The 17,889-nt window shown below is 39.2% G+C and overlaps 1 protein-coding gene across 1 annotated transcript; it reads right to left on the minus strand.

The window, feature by feature from the left end:
• Nucleotides 1-1,481: 1,481 nt before the first annotated feature.
• akirin1 (akirin 1) lies at nucleotides 1,482-15,329 on the minus strand. The gene is made up of 5 exons (XM_041794377.1): nucleotides 14,955-15,329; nucleotides 7,184-7,330; nucleotides 4,952-5,080; nucleotides 2,132-2,203; nucleotides 1,482-1,998 (listed from the first exon to the last, which is right to left on the minus strand). Exons 1-5 carry the CDS (start codon nucleotides 15,157-15,159, stop codon nucleotides 1,988-1,990), a joined length of 564 nt encoding a protein of 187 aa, XP_041650311.1. The 5' UTR covers nucleotides 15,160-15,329; the 3' UTR covers nucleotides 1,482-1,987.
• Between the last annotated feature and the right edge of the window lie 2,560 nt (nucleotides 15,330-17,889).

A 17,889-nucleotide genomic window follows, 5' to 3' on the forward strand; every position in this document is an offset into this window, starting at 1 on the left:
TCTTTTTTTTCCCCACTCGACACCCGTCTGATAAAAGGGCAATAAAACCATCAGAGTTTGGTCCACGGTGCCATTTATTCAAATAGATTATCCAGCATCTAATTCAGCTAAGTGCTCTGAGGCTAAAGGGCAACAGCGATATGGATGTTAAGGTACCCTACATGGACCACAAGGGGGCAGTAAAGTCCACCACTAGTAAGAACAAAGGAATGGCGTTTGTGTACACTCTCGGCTGCTATAATAGGTGACATTTCTAATTGCTTGGTTCAAAATTTATATTTTAAAATTCCCCAAAATATATGTATAAATGTTTTCAAACTCAAGGGGGACAAAATGCATAATGTTTTCAATTTATCTGAACAATATATTAAAAAAAAAACATGGATGGCATCATTAGGGAGGCTTAATAATTTAGAACCTGGTAGTTTTTGCTAAATAATTTTGTTTCTATGTGCAAAGTAAAATAATGTAAGCATCAAAAACAAAACTAGGATGTTTGGAGAAGCTGTGTTAAAAAATCCTTACTCTGTTCAACAGCACATGGGAAATACTTAAAAATCTACATTTTTGGGGGGGGCTAATCAATTGTGTTGGCTCCCTGCAGGTGCTTCTTCAACCTCCCCATTGCCCAAAGACATGTCTGTTAGCTAAATGGTGACTATCTGTAGATGTTAATGCAAGCAGGATTCTTTGCTTGTGTCTATATGTCAGTTCTGTTGACTTTCTAGTCCAGAGTGTATGACCCCTCTTGTTCAGCGACAGCTGGGATTGGCTGTCAACCTCCAAACACGTTAAGCAGTATCGATAATGGGTGGAAGGATAGTCCCACTGAGGTCAGGACTCTCTTTTTAGGCACTTTAGACAAATAAACCAGAATTCATCAGCTTCTCCATAGACTGTATGGGCTGTAACAACTATCTCACTCTTCTCAGTTTTACTTTGCTTAAAAATGTCAGAAATTAAGGCAAAATTCCCCCTGTAGCCTGACTGCCAAATGATAGTCTTCAAATATCATGCTTAATAAAAGAATAGATACATTAAATATTGAAATGAACAAATCTGCAATACCAGATAAATGAAGCCATGTCACACTCTCAAAACTATGATTATCAACTGGTTTTACACAAAAATCTGGTATTAAATGTAATACTTTATACCTTTTTCCAAGACCCTCATCTTCAATTTCTTACCAGTTACATAAGCAACACAGATACGCATGTAAAATATATAACAAAAAAAAAATGTAAAACTAGCCTGCAACCACTTTATGGACATAGAAATTCAAAGCTGCTAAATCTAAGACCTTACAGTATTACATTTAGGTTTTCAAATACTTTGCAAAATCCTAAATTTTTGCTAAATTGATTTATCATCTTGTAACACTTTTTAAAACCCCGCAGACACCCAGATCAATGTGGGAAATTTCCTGCATATAGTATGAAATGTTACAGATTTGCCAAGAAAACTTCCTAGACAACTAGTTTTAATCACAGAACTTTTATTTTTTTCAAAAGGAGAAAAATCCACATTCTCAGGTAAAGAGTGAGGAGGGAGAGAGGTGGGGGGAGGGGCAGGAGGGGTAAGAAAAGCAGGACAATGTGAGAAGCAGGAGCCTTTAAATACAGCTGCTGGAAGGTTATACAGAATGATCACATGAGCCAATAAGCTTTTTTTTTTCAACAGCGCTGGCGAGAGATTTGACACAGATCTGCTTTAGTCAGGATTTCCAGAAAGAGTATATCAACAAGGAAAACATCTGGGCTTCTTTCATAGTTTATCGTTCAGATTTGTCTAGCTTTTGGCCAGCAGCAAGAGGTTCAAAGTAAGAAATTAATATTTGGATTAAAAACAGGATAAACCATGGCACCCAAACAGTTTGAGACAGAGGGGGAGAAAAATCAGTAAATAAAAATAAAAATCAAGTGGATGGGGCCAAAGAAGAGCAGCCATGTTGTGAGAGGAAGCTGGAATTCTCACTGGTGTGAATTCAGGAGACGTCTGAAACACATGAAATGATTGAGATTGTAGATGAGCATTACAGCCTAACAATATTATCAATCAAACTTTAAACACAAGTCAAAAATATGAAAAAATGTGTTCTTGTGATCCAGAGGTTCTTCAAAATACTCACAACTTGCAGGTCGGGCTCCGTATCTTCGCATGATCTGGTCTTGTGTGAATTTCACAAAAGATTCATATTGTTCTGCAAACATAAAAAAAAAAAAATGAGATTCAAACAGTGCACTGACTGTTCACTGTGTTTATAATGACAACTCTATCAATCTATAGATACCAAGATACTGGAATCAGGATCCAATTTACAAGAAGTTTTTGCAGGCTTTCAACATTTACAAAGCCATGAAATTAAAGTCAATTCACAAATAAATATGATTCTTACAATTTAATTATAACATTAAAAACTAAAATAGCCCCTTTCTTTATTTTTCTCAATAACTAGAATATAAGTCACACTAGTATATAAGACAGTGCATTTTGGGAGTCTCTCAGAGACAGAAAAGGTTCAAACTGGCTCCCTTGATGACGATTTCCATGTGTTCAGCAAAGTCTTAAACATGCAGTTTCCATGCACCTCTTTAGTACCATCCTTTTTTTACCACCTGGAGTTTGGACTGATGTGTTTATACTTCAGCCACTGACATCTAACAAGAAAAGCAGACAGGTCCCTCTGCTGGTCAAAAATGGAGTATAACCACATATACTTCTGTCAAATCAACTTCAGTAGTCCATATTTGTCAGTTTTAACCATATAATGAGGTTTCATGTTATTCCTACTAAGTGGTTCATGATTTCTTGCTAATATGTTGTTTCATACATATCTGTCCATACTGCAATGCCTGAACAACAAGGAAACTTATAAGTTTCTTCTTCTTAGTTTGATCTTAATGGCAGAGTATATTCCAGTGCCCATCAGGGGAGGGGGCTCAGTCAAGGCCTGTTGCAGGCTGTGTCCCAACCCACAACCTTTTACACAACTCTTTATACATGGCATTCTTTACCAAATTCTGCTTAGCAGACTTTGGTCTGCTAAGCAGAATTTAGTGGTGCAGTTTTCAATCTTGAGGTTGCAATTTATTATGTGATTAAATCTTAAGTTCCATATCTTGTGTATTTTTCAACAAACACAGGCAGTAGTTTATTCTATATTACAGCTAATTTATTATTAGAAAGATTAAACTAGGGATGAACAGTTCTGAAAAATATCTAACCAAAAATAGCTGTGATTATTTTTACTCATATTGCAAAGTCAATATGAACTCTTGTATTGAAGGGAACAGTTATTTTTCATGCCATCCTCATTTTAATTAAGAAAAACAAACACAAAAACAAAGAAAGTAGGATGTTTTGCAAACTATTCAAAAAATATCTCTGCTGCAAAAATGCATTAAACTGATGCTTTGGCACACATTTCAGGTTGGATAAAAACAGCACCATCTGCAATATTTGAACTACAGAAGGAAATGTTTTGGTTTAATCCAGATTTTGACTAATTGCTCGCCCTTACTTAAAAATATCTTTTTGCTGAATCTTCAATAATTGAAATAAATTTAGCACTTTATTTGGGAACTTTTATTCCTACTCAAGTATGTGTTCCTGCTTCTATTCTATTGAGCTGTCGTCTCATTTTATGAATTTTTTTATTACTTTTATTTTTTTCACAATAATGTAGTACTTTTTTAAAGTACATTAAATCTTTGCTTGTAATATGCAATGGACTATATAAATGAACCTGACTATTCATGCTAAATTTGATGTCACATTGAGTATTCTGTACCATCCAAATTTATAGCAAGTATTTTTGTGTATATGAGTAATCCACAGGGGTATTCTAGATTCATCAGAATTTTTTAGAGTGTATAACAACAACAACACTGTACTGAACTGCCCCACAATGCATTGTGGCTTTCAGGTTATCAAATACCAAAGCTTGCTGGTCAGCCAAACAAGCAGCATACATATGAAAATATGCAATGACATGGTGTTTTAATGCTGTTAAGTGACACTCAAATAACTACCTGTATTAACAATGATCATGTGTTTTTATGGTTTGAGCTCTTTACAAGTGTATAGTCATGCAAGTTTAGCCACCAAACCTTGGACTGGAAGTATTCCATGATAAAGTCATATGATGCTGAGATGACCGGCATTCAACCAACGGCACACCAACTGTTAGCTTGATATGCAGTGTATACATCTAAGTATTAGTAACAGTATGCATGAACTGTGTGATTTTGGACACAGCCTCAATCTCTTGTTCTCATTTTCCGTTTCACTTTCGACTAAACGGAGCAATCACAGCTGCCACGCTGGTAAACCAGCCTGAAATGCTGGTTAAAGCTTTAATTACAACCAAGACATTTGTATAAATTCATCAAAATCACAACAGATGTAAAATGTTTTTACTGTATTCTCTTTTACAGTCAGTAATTAGGGAAATGCTGGAGTTGAAAAACATGTTTCAGTTCCAAGCCATACGCAGTTTTAGATTTTTTTCAATTTCGCAAGAGCTCATTTCCTTTATACACACCGGTGGTAATTTAATCTGAATGTTAAAGGACAGCTTCATAAGGAAGCAGGTTCAAAACAAACAAAAGAGATGAATGCACTTATCAAATGTAGACTTTCTGCGTAAATACAGAGAGCTTCTACATTAAACACCATCTTTACTGCACTTGTTCCCTGCCTGTGTGAAATCTTGGCCTCTAGAAGCACATAAACTCTGTTGGAGGGATTTGTGGATGCCAGCGCTGCAGACGTTATCAGTTATAATATGAAAAGATGCTCATAAGGAAGGCGGCTGCTTCTCATAAAATAGAGACACTTTTACGCTTCTTCACTGCCAGAAAGCAAGAAACTGCTGTCCAGATGAGACGTGAATGCTGATATTACAGTCCTGGAGTTTATAGTTTTTCTAAGGAGACAAGTTCCTTACCTGCGAGTTTTGTGTTAAGAATCTGTTCGTACTCCTCTCGGATCTTCTCCTCGTGGTCTTTCAGCAGCCGCTCACACAGGTAGCTCACCTGCTTCAGTGTAAACGAGGGCTGGTCCTTCCTTGAGGCACCTAGTGAAAACAACATCAGATCAGTTACTATAAAGAAAAAGCTGAATCATTCTTGACTCTTGTGCAGTCAGTGTCTAAAATTTACTCTTTCCAGGAAAGGGGGCCAGGTGCAAATTTACAGTTTTGTTTTCTGTTGTCTGTCACCTCTGTTGGCTAACAGGGTCATGCAGCGCTAATGTGAGCTCTTTCTGTCGCAGTGCTGCTAGAGCTGGATTTGGCTTTGCGGTGTGCTATAAACCGTTTAGACTAAAATGTTGGTAAATCACAGGCGAGGAGAGCAGAGTGGGTATGAAGGTTTAATGGCCGTCTCAGAGACACAAAGAGGCCGGGTCAGTAGCAGCGCAGTCAATGTGATCTATGAGATGATACTGCAGACAGGAAAGCGAGACGGGGGAGCCTGAAGGCCTGAGGCTTAGATTATATCCAAACTGCCCAGTTGTGCTTTGGAACACCAAACTAGTCTACTATTGAAGCAGGGCAAACATATCACTGTAAAAGGACGAGCAAATGTGCAGTGCCTGTCAATTTGAATAATTCATTACATGGTATTTTTTAAGGATGGGCATGTATGCAAACAAAGATGATATTACATGGATGTCTGGGCAGCCATTTCTTAAATAAATAAACACATAAATAAATCTTATTATTTGCTCTCTCAAGATGTCACCCACCATGAATTCCATTTCAACTGTGTTTCTCTGGCTTTAATCTTCTGTGGTTTATCTGCATGACATGTGGATTTATTAACTTGTTTACAAAGACAAGGCTGCATCTCTTCTTAATTATGAGATCTGCACATTATCACAGCTAGTTTAAATTATTCTGCAACACTTTGGCTCTCCATCAGATCTTTGATTTGTAATGCTTTCAGGCACAACAAAGCATGACAGTGCTGCTTATATGGACATTCATATGAAACAAACCAACTGCACGTCACCATATTATGACAAAAAGATAATGTGGTCGCATTATCAAGAGTTTCAAAAGAATGGGCTGAAGTATGTTATGAAAAAGTCCTCTTAACAGGAGAGGGGTTGGATTTTGAGCATGTGCAGCCAAGGGCCTTTTGGCAGGCGCTGCACAATGAACAACCTGAACCTTTGTAATGACGTTAGCAGACTGATCAGAACAAACTCTGGCTAACAAAAGATATGATCCTCTTATTTCTGGAGATAGAAGTGAATGCAGTGATTCTGCTGGCTATCTGTAATTTCAAATTTTCTTGTGTCATTTAATGGGTGTCAGTGTCAGGAAAATTTTAAGAGACCAGGATATCTCTGTCTCTCTCTTTCTCTCTCTCTCTCTCTCTCTCTCTCTCTTCTGCTCTGTGTTGGTCTGTAAAAGACCCTAACATTACTGTGTGCATCTTTATGAGACTATAAGGAGACTTAATTACACACATTTGCAGACCAGTGAATCAAAAAGTTAGCGAGGATATACGCTGTGACGGGAGGCAGAGGGAAAAGAGGCACACAGCAAGCAGAAAGGGGCATACCTTCAGCAACAATCACAAAATCCTGATTCTTCCTTTAATTCTATGCAGAGATGTTGGTGTGTTTCACACTTCTATAACAATTACCTGCTGTGAAACAATCAGGAATTAACATCTCTCTTTGTATCAACTCTCTTAGCAACAGAATACCCACACTCACATTTATTCACCAATCACTGCTGCTGTCTCTCTCTGCAGACAGCATCTTTGAGTTGAAATACAAACACCTTTTTTTTCTTGGAAACCTCATTTTTGATAGAACTTCCAGTACTATCAAATGTACAAATAATGGATAATGTGTTGTTTAAAGCTCATAAAGTCACAAAGTAGTGAACATTTTAAAAACCTTATTACCAACAGAAGTGTAAGTCCCCCTGTGTGTCTAAAGAAAACCCAACATGCTTCATTCCTCTCCTCTCAGCAGCAAAAGAAATGAATTTCTACAACAGTCAGACTTGGATGGATAAACAAATGTGTTCAGCATGTGGTTCGACTTTGGGAAAAACATCCACATCTTAACACCAGCACCACCATGCTGGACCCATTAGATCAGAGTATGACCAGAGGACATGGCCTCTGGGGTGAAAAAGGCATAAAGAGTAATTCATTACCTGGTGGGGAGCTAGGGGCGTTAAGTGAAGAACTGGGGCTGGGGGCATCACTGGAGCTACAGGCCTCAGACTGGTTGAAGGCCCCCTCCAGCTGCCGCCGCCTCTGGATCCGGCTGTACTCCTGACGCAGGTTCTGGAAGATTTGCTCTGTAGGGAGACAAGGGGTAAGTCTTAAAATCAGGATAGAGGACGACCTCAAGATATGGTGATGAGTTTTTCTCCACAGGCTCTAACTTCATGCTGGGACTGTGAGGGGTACTCCCAATGGATTCCAAACTATGTCACCTAGTTTCAAGTATTTCTTGACCCACAAACATATCTCAACTACAAAAAGGGCACATAAATCTGCCTGTGAGTACTTTCCCAAGAAATATCATTGTTTTCTTTTAAATGCATAGGACAGTGATTCATCACAGGAAGGAAACAACCAGTATCGTCATTAGCTTTGTCTTAAATGTGTGTTATTTTGATATCACACCCACCACAGCTACATTCATACAATACTGAATGTATTCCAGCATGAGCAGGGACTATTAGAGGAAGGCATAATCATCAAGTGTTACAGAATTAAACAGCAGCTGTTCTTACTGTCCCTCACATGACTTGTAAAAAAAATCTATGCACAGGAGGTGAAGGTGTTAAAGCCTGGGATGCATCAAACTCACAGCTATGGTGACCCACAAACCCACAGCTGACTTATAAAAGCTATCTGATCCTGTTGATGCATCACTTTCACTTCTCTTCTGGGCATTTACATGTGCACCATGCCAAGCTTCAGCTGGTAAAAGGGTTTCTTACACAGCAAAACAAAGCAGTGTTCCCTCACTGTTACAGAACATAAGTCTCCAATTCTTCCAAGACATTTTCAGGATTGAACCAAAGCTTGGTGTTGTATTTGCTTTGCTCAGTAATCTGTCTTAAACCACTGCTTTGCAGACTTTGTAAAAAAGGTCATTTCTTCTATTTTTATATTTTCAGCAGCCTTTAGTCTGGCTTGAAGACCCTCCAATGGAGTTGAGTTCAATTACAGGCAAACTACAAACTGACAGGTACAGCGCTGACAAATTCTGCTAATCCACAAGATAATCACAAATCACTCGGCTCCTTGCTTTCCTGAGAGGTAGAAGATTAAATGCACTTATTTAGAATATAACATGTACGGTGTTCTTATGACTGTAATTATAGTCTTACAATATAAAAAAGTACAGTATTCTTGCTCAGTTTTTGTGCATTCAGGGACTTAGTACGGTTTTCATTTTCTTACATTGTCTGGATTCATCTTGCATCACAGACATTTAATCCTTAAAGGCTGTACATAAAGACTCAAAGCAAATAAGAAGCCAAGAAGCAACCTAAGTGTTGAAAAATGTAGGCAATGCAGAAAAAACACTGGATAAGAGGACTTTTCATTATGCATTTCTTACCAAACATGCAATAGACATGAAAAAAGTAAAAATTTTAAGGAAAAAGTTGGGAACACAATTTTGTCAATACATTTAAAATGATTGAAAAAAGTCGAATTGTATTTCATCTTTGGTCTTAACATTTTCACTTTATTCTCAACACTTTGACTTTACTCTCTTCATTTATATAAAATGAAAAATATATTTCACCTTTCATTATTTTTAACTCCTAGTTTACCCTTATCCTCTTCCATACATTTAACTGAAGAAGCCCCAGAAGTCACATACACACCTATTCAAAAATGCCAGTTTTTAACAGCAAAAATAAACATTTTTACAGCCTGGTTCAAAAAATTTATTTGGTATGTAGCTCATGGATGTGCTAGTACACACTTTACTGGGGGTGAATTTCTGTATAACTCATCCATCTGTCAGGATGTTTTAAGATTCATCTGAGCTCCACCTCTCTTTGTCAACCACCAGACAGGTTTTAAAAGCCCTCTTCAGTAACCAAATAGGTGATGTCAATAAGACTGTCCATGTTCATAGTGCAAAAAATAAAGAAGCATTAGTTATTAGCTTAAACTAGGAATCAATATGGCCTTAACTGAAATAAATGAAGGTGAAACAGGTACAGTAAGACCACAGATGATGAATAAATTGTAGTTATTGCAGAGTGGGAGCCCCTTGTGATTTTCAGTGCTTCCTTGTTAGAAAGAACCCTTCGCTGCCCTGCTGTGCACTGTCAACACAGCTTAAACATGGGTAACAGCCAGCACGCATACATCCAATTATAAGGTTAAGGTTCAAAAGAGTCCTGGGAAAAACATGAGAAAAACACCATGGCCTCATCCACAGCTGATAGCCAAACGTAGACGAGGGACTTTATCTTGCTTGATTCATTCTGTACATATGTCTCCTCTATCAGGGGAGCTGTTCCTATTTATCTTGGGTGGGGAGGGAGCTAGAGGCCATGTTGGAGTTGCCTCAGCCTGCTCACCAGTAAGCTTGTTTGTAGAGAAAATCCTGCTCTCCTCATCATCCAGGGCCATTTTGAGACAGCCACGTTACATGTGGCCTTGAGCTGGTAAAGAAATATATTTTATGATTGAGTCTGAAGGAATGGTTTGGTTTGATGTTAAAAAAATGAAAATCAGTCTTCACTTTATGTGGGGAAATACAGTACCAGCCAGTCACTGTGCTCAGACCATTCTTAGGTAGTGGAATATTCCCTTAAAGCTCAGGTAAAATGTAACCAATAGCCTCAGATGTCTGGATGTGGTTCGGTTTTACAGCATCTGAACTGAAGTAAATCACTGTCTACTGTAAGGTCTGTATAACATCTAGGATAGCGTCTCAAATAGAAGCAGGAAGTGGATCGATTCAAGTGTGGCACAGCAAGATGCACCCAAAAAAGTACAAAGAAACAAACCACAAATGCAAACCAAGATTGCAGCACCAGATTCATAAACACAGATAAAACTTCCAGATGTGGAAGATCAGACATCAGTTTCACATTTAAGTCTTGTTGCTCTATCCTGATGTGTCCCAACATGTTAGAGCCAATGCCTTCACAGTGACCCCCCTCTTTCTGCATGTGGCCTCTGAAACCATCCAGTGTTCACAATACAAGACCCTAAACTGACAGGCTATGTTTGTTTAGCTACGACTGGGCTTTTCCCTCATAATAAAGCAAAGTCACTGCAGAAACACCATCTTCATTCCACACAAAGATGCTGAAACTATCAGACTAAAACTATTAGAAGATTCAAATCATATTAATCAATCAATTTTAGTCATCAAACTCTAGCTTATTCAATTTCAATTTTATTTAAGAGTGAGGCTTTGCCATTGCTCCTCTCTTATTTAATAAAATATCTTGGGTATTTTTAATGTAGGAGGGTTGAAAGGGCAATATGGAGATATCAGCTTCACCTTTTTGAAACTATAAGGACCATTTTTTCCCCTTTTTGTCACAAATACACAATTAGCTAAGTTACTTTAATAATCACCAGACCAATCGAAGCTGCCTCATCCCAGACACAGTATTTCAGCAATCCTGTTTTTAAATATTTTAATCATTAATCCAGAAGCTGACAGACATGATCTAGGTATAATCTGAAGACAGGAAAAATTATTAGCCACTTGTGCCATTCAGGGCTGAGGGGGCTGGGGCCGATACCAGGTCTTACCAGGAGAGAGGCAGGGTCGCCAATCAATCATAGAGAGACAAACAACCAGGCACGCTGCAGTTCACACCAAAGTTCAATCTAAAATCCCCAATTAAGCTAACAAGAATGTCTTTGGTCTGAGGAGGAAGCTTCCAGCTTGCACATGGAGAACATACAAGCTCAACACATAAAGGCCCTTTTGGACAGGGATTCTGACTAGGAACCTTCTTCCTGTGAGTCAACAGTGCTAACAACTGCACTATCAGTGTAAATTTGATGAATGATAACACCATATTTTACTTTGATACCAGGCAGAGACAGACACAGGCTGTGGTTGATTTGACAAAGATACTGAACACAGCAGTACGTTGCTGCAACCCTGTCCCTCTCGCTCTCTTTGTTCTTTAAAAACATTTGTTCTTTGGACAAAATCCACCACAGCTACCACACAGCTACAATAGGACAGCATTCAGGACAAGGACTGTTTGAGTAGGACTGACCATACACAAGCTAAAGCAAACATTTTTTAAACACTATAATATGGTAGAACTTTGAATTAATCATCAGGGAAAAATTAATCTCAAAGATTCAAACTGTAGGGACTTTTGTGCCTGCAGGTTGCACAACATCTTTCTTCACTTTCATTTTGTTTTATTTGTGTTGTTATTTTCTTTGCAGGGCTGGGGTGGGGTTGCAGTTCTACCACCCCTGCTTGCCAATTTCCTAGGGGAAACCCTGTAGTAGACACAGGAAGTCAACGTGATTGATTTTCAACTTTAAGACTGAGTCAGAGATGCAGTCTTTACAGAGAACTGAAACTACTAGTGGGCTCTTATGTACATTAATCAACATCAATCTACTACTAATTTCAAGGATAATTAACACACTCATCACTTTCAGTCCTGCAAGAGAAAGTAATTTGTTGATTTTCTCCTTCATACATTGTAATTGAAACATATTTGAAAGTTTTGATTTAGATAGGCAGGTCATTCAATGGAGAGTTAACTAACTTTGTCAGGTGCTATCTCATTATTGAATCTGTTCAGTCCTACTGTTTGAGATTTGTGTTATGAATCAAAGATGTGTTCCTACATTTAAAACACGATTGTGGGAAAACTTAATCATTGCCATTGGATGGTATCATCTCTCCTGGGTACATCTGACAGACAAGTGAAAACCCTCTTCCTGCTGCCCGACACTTCCAGCTCTGCCAGTGCTAGTGGCTCAACTGTGGGTGTTGCTTGGCAACAATGACCCCTGCCACAACCAGGCCAAGCAATCAATCACAGAGACTTCCGGGAGCCAGGGGGAAACAGTGGAGAAAGCCTTGGCTAAAAGGCTTAAGCACAGGCAGAAAAGTGAATACGAAAGGGAGATCGGCTGGATAGATTGGACATGGTGGTGCAGAGAAAACAAAGCTGACTCATTTCATTTCACCCTCCACTGCTAAAGGATAGTTGGGGGGGTGATGGGTTTTGTATGTTCCAACTGCCAGGAAGTAGCCAGAGATGTCCTATCCCCAAGATCAAGTTCAAGCTCTTCTTTTAATACCACATCCAAACTGCACTTTCATCATCTTGATACTGAAATCTTAACAGCTTTCGAGCAGGTGTTTTCAGGCTGCTTCTGTCTTGTGAATCATGCAGTGCCAAGCACCTCACATGCCTCTGTTTGAGGTGCTGAAGTACATTACACTTCAGCTGCAGCAAACTACAGAGCTGACAGCAGAATGTGATTTCATCAATGTTGGACGATGCAAAAACAAACCACTCCTGGATGACTGAGGAGCATTTGTTGGGGTCAAACATACCACTGTCATTAATCACCATGATTGTATCTTAAATGAACTTCCTATTGCTATGAACTGAGGGGGCACTTGGAAGCCGTGGCAGCTCTCAGATTTGATATGATAACATGGAAGTGAAATGATTCAAAAATCTTCCAACACTACTAAACTCAATTAAGTAAAAGATAAAATAAAGTTTCTGCCCAGCTCCAGGTGATATACTATAAATATATAATGAACAGCTTTTTGGTTATATTTAATCAATAAACACAGACTGGGCCGCTCTGTACCGGCAGAAAATATTTTGTTATTTTTTGGAAGTTGTGGTACACTGTGTCTCCTGACTCCTGATGTATAAGTCCATCACTTCTGTCAACAGGATCCTCCTGAAGAGCTTAACAGAGGACACTGAACAGTTTTAAAGCTTGGCTCAGGTTTAAGACCATAACTCAGAACTGCATACTTTTCTTCCAAATCTGTTAACCTAACTAAATGCATAGTCTATCAACCAGGGAAACTTTACAGAAAAACAAGCCAAGACTGGCAGCACAAAAACACAGCAGTCCAGAACAGAGACACGGATCCCACCTACATTATGAAATGATTACCCATAGATACCTGGGAATCGTAAGATCCCTGTGTCTTCTACGTGCAAACGTGCTTGCCATAAGCAAACCTGACTAGCTGGAAAGTCTGTGTGGGTAGAGACGGGTGGGAGGGATGACAGCTGACCTTTTGCTAAATACAAAACTGCTTTCACTTGGCAAACCACAGAAGAAGGGCAGGCTTGCAGCACTAGTCCCATGAGGGGCCTCTTTCGGGCTGAAGGTGAGTATAATACCTGGTATCTGGGCCTCATGTCTGCAGCAGACTAATGTGCATTACTTGAAGATTTACTTGCAGCTGCTGTGCTGTAATTCAGCGAGACAGACTAAGAGATGGAATGTATGAGAGGCCTTTTGGATTCTTAACATGAAGTTCAGGGTAGATGAGCAACATTAGACTCTACAACACAGAAAAGTCCAAATAGTTTACCTTCTGAACTAACATACGCATTGCCTCATTACAAAAAGGGGCACATCATAAGCAATTCAGATAAAATTCATGGCGTAAGCAACACACAGTTGCTAAAAGTTGCTTCTTAACTTTTAGGATACTGCAATGGCAAGGAACTTCCCAGCCCTTCTGGGAAACAAAATAACCCTGACACTACTCAACCTCAGCTCATGTGTAACACAGCTCACCAGGCAGACAAAGACTTTTCACAGGATGCCAGCTGTGACGGCATCTCCATCAACACACACATCTGTGTGTTTAAATGCTCACAGCAAACTTTTTCTGGCTCTCTCTAGGAACCGTGAAGCATTTTTCACACAGTGCAAAAATGTAGGGACAGCAGAAACCACAAGTGGCCTTTTAGCTTGATAAATGACATCGCAAAGCAAACTGCAGCATGCTTGTACAGTACAATGCATATAAAAAATCAGGATCAGGAGTCACTGCTCTTGTGCTGCCTAGTCTTAGTGACTGGCACATACAATAAGCTTTACTGGATCACAGGAGACATCTAGGTAATTATCCTGTGTCTACTTGTACACCCCACACCCGTCCAATGCTTACAGGGGTGTTTTCCAAGTCAATGGGAGAGTAAAGAGTACAGACATAAAGGAAATGAACAATGCCCTGCAGGCCTGAGGAGGAAAGAAATGGTTGTGGTGCATAATGGTAACCCCCGCCTCAATGCAAGACAATTGTGGCACTAAAGCCAAGGAACATTACCCGGGCAGCTCCTAATTAGCAGCCTGCCATGATGTGCCTGCTGCTCTGATGCCATTTGTCTTTACAGAAGAGCCAACAGGCTTGATTTGTCACCCAGGTGTTAAAGTGTAAGCAGGATCTTTTGTGTAAAGCCAAATTATCTTTCATTGAACATATTAACATCAGAAAAGCAATTATAATCCATAGTATAGCCGGCAAAGATGGTGAAGCTAGAAATGTGGCTTTATTCGAAATCTCCTCTGACATAAAAACTACTAATTTGGATATGCAAAGAACTTCAGATGTGATATTTACATTAGAAAATCAAATTTGCTATCTGTAGGCTATCTAAACCAACTATGACAGAATATAACGAGCTAGAAAATGTCACCCATGAACTCACTTGAGCGGCTTTAACGTTTTAGGCCAGTAAACACGTTAAGATACGAAAATATAACCGTAGTCGGTAACTTTAGCGACGACATTTCACTACGTTGAGTTAGCATAGCTAAGCTAATGTTAACGTTTAGCCTCCAACCCCCATTCTGATTCTCCCAACTAGCTAGCTATCCATTCCACTCCACCCAAACCCCCTCCCCCATGACACCCACCCTGAAACGCAGAAAAACGTCAAATATGATGTACTTTCATACCTGGGGTGAGCCTGTGTTCGCCTCCTATGGCCGGGGGAGACATCGAATGCGTTGGGCTGTCGACTGAGGGACGGAGGTTGCATCTTTGCGGGGACGGAGTGCTGGGAGTCCCCGGTAGTGGATTGCACCTTCTCCGCTTGGGAGACTGGGGACTGAGGAGGGCCTCAAACTCCATCGACCGCTTTAACGTAGCTCCACAAGCCATGCTGGCTAAACAAAGGGGGAAAAATAAGATTTCTGGGGAAAAAACTACCCACAAAAATGGGGGTTAGCGCTCGTGGTTGGTACGCTGAGCGTTCCTCGAATTTCTTGAGCCTTTCTTCCTCTCCACAACAACGGATTTTCTTCTCTGAGTAGTAAGCCAACTGCCGACCCTGCCTGCTGAATTTTTAAAACGTCACAATGGACGGCTCTACCATTGGAGCTTAGAGGGGGGTTCACAAATACTTTTAACATCTAACTAAGCCTATTTTAATATTTAATCACACATTTTGAACATGTATTACTTTTAAAACATTATTTCAATACAGTCAAGAATAAAGTTCGAGTTCAGAGCACTTTTTTTTGCCGTTTTTAGGTTACAAATTCAGGTTGCGTTACCCTGTTGTTGTGTTGATTGCTTTCCGTTGAACTCAAATTAAAGGTTCACGAGACGTCTGGCGGTGGTGGTCAGGTAAGAAAAGTAGATTAAAAATCAACTCCGGAGTCATGTTTCGGTCTGTAATCTCCATCTGTGAAAAGCAGGGGCTTTGGAATCTCTTGTCTGGTAACAGTAAGCAGGTTTTCATATTATTTTTTAAATGACTCGGTGGATAATTCAAAGTTTGTGTGGAGGGGAGGTTTTAAAGGCGAGTTAACAATAAAAGGTTAAACCGCGAAGCAATCATATTAAACAGTGCTTAACAAATTTATTAGACCACCTGTCATATTTGTCTCAAAGACCATCCAACATCATGAAGTGCTTTAATGCGGACTCTTTCATTTTCAGTGAGCTCTCCCCGTTTTATCATTTTGAACAGGAATGAGGGATTTCAAACTGAATTCACCCAAATTTGAGCCGGCTCACTGGGCTTCTCTGAGAAGTCAGAAATTAATCAAGCACAACATTCAACCACTAAAACGAATTTCTCTGTTCAGGAATGCGGGTAAATAACTATAATTTGACATATTAATCAAGAAATAATAATGTGCTTTACTATTTTTCAGGGGTTTTTTGTAAATCAGTGAATTTGAAAATTCATGGATAACAATAATAATTATATTTTAGCATTAAAAATATCATTTGGGTTAAAGAGCTGCTGCATATTGGTGTATAAACCATTGCAGAAACATAAAAAATGATTTTGGTAATTACCAGTGCTGTTAATTTAGGGCAGCTGTGGCATAAACCTTACTTTGGTTAGGGTTAGGGTGGTCTTGTAAATTTGTTAAGCACTGTATGTATATATACTAGGGCTGTCAAGATTAATCGAGTTGATTGTGATTAATGTTGGTCCACAATTAGTGCACTGTTTTCGCATGATTTTGTCCCTTTCAACACACACTGGCTAAGCCACGTCAGTGTCGCCCTGCAGCCACGGTGATAAAAAATTAAAGTAAGACCACTACTGCTTCTCAGTGTCTTATATCACTTTAGACAACCTCACAGACAGCTCAGTGGACGAGTCAAAGCTCATCTTGACCTTTTGTTATCAAATATTTGCTCATTTCTGTCCTCTCATATCCTTTTTAATCCATAATATGTTCCTTTTTCCGTGGTTAGGTTCTTATCAAAATCTTTAATCCACCTATAAAAGCAGGTCTGTGTCCAAACAGGAAGTCAGTAACCTATGAAGACACTTTAGGGGCTTTTCAAGGGTCTCTGGCCTTGCTGATGGGACCAAGGCCATCTCAAAGGAACTGTCTGGGTAAGTCAGCCTCTATTTGATGCCATTTACTCCACTTTTGACTGCCTATTGATGTTCAAAACATGTCTTTATCATTCAAAGCAATTTGAGATTTATACTTTATATTTAGACCTATAATTAAAATTGAATGCACACCCATATCAACAATATTTTGAGGCCCCTTGTACCAAAAGACCTAAGGAAATTGCCTACATTTGCCTAATGGAGTGTAACATAGTTATGAATTAGTTTGACGGCTGCATGGCAAAAAGTGCCTCTAATAGTGCCCCTGATGGCTCTGATATGGTTTTTCGGGTAAAAGAACGTGTAAAAATGTGTTTTCACTTAAAATGAAATAATAATAATGATAATAATAATTTCCAACTTCTTTGGAATCTCTCAGCATATTTTGTCAGCTTCTTGTCATTTAATGCTTCCATATCTTACAATTGTTATTCTTTCATTCATGTGTTCTCATTTATTTTTTTTAAATTTCAGCCTTTTATGCTGCACTATGACACCTTTAAAATGAGTATGAATTTGCTTTTAAAGAACCATGTAGAGTCAAAACAGAAGATGGTCAAGTATTTTTTAATCTGTTACAGTGATTAGAAATATTCCTATCCAATGTTCTAAGATCAATAAGCATTATAGGATTTGTGAATTTAACCATATGTGCTTATGCGACTTCAATAAGTGCTTTACAGTCCGTGCTTTACGGTGACTGCTCCTTGTCACTATTTCAAAGAGTGTTCCAGTGCCTGCGTCCATACTCTCCCTGGCATCATTTGTCCCATTTCCTTTGGCACACTGCTTGGATTCATGTGGAGAACACATAGCATGAACTTTGTGTGATGCCTCCCCCGCTTCATGGAGCTTTTGTAGAGTCCTGGCATTCATGTGCAGATAGAGTGTGGGAACTCACAGTGTCTTCTGTGTTCATACATGCTCTGTGACAAAATAGGCAAACATAAACAAGCAGAAAAACAATAAATCCACCTTTCTACAACAGCTGACCCCAAAAGTGAAGTCAGCACTTCAGTTCATGG

Source organism: Cheilinus undulatus, linkage group 8, assembly GCF_018320785.1.
Source record: "Cheilinus undulatus linkage group 8, ASM1832078v1, whole genome shotgun sequence".
Taxonomy (NCBI): domain Eukaryota; kingdom Metazoa; phylum Chordata; class Actinopteri; order Labriformes; family Labridae; genus Cheilinus; species Cheilinus undulatus.

Excerpts from the sequence above, each read along its gene's own strand:
- akirin1 (XM_041794377.1), bottom strand. The coding sequence starts at position 15,159 with ATGGCTTGTGGAGCTACGTTAAAGCGGTCGATGGAGTTTGAGGCCCTC. Across the intron at positions 5,081-7,183 it reads CGCCCCTAGCTCCCCACCAG|GTGCCTCAAGGAAGGACCAG; the intron begins GTAATGAATTAC and ends TGTTTTCACTAG. Across the intron at positions 2,204-4,951 it reads TCTTAACACAAAACTCGCAG|AACAATATGAATCTTTTGTG; the intron begins GTAAGGAACTTG and ends TTATGTTTGCAG.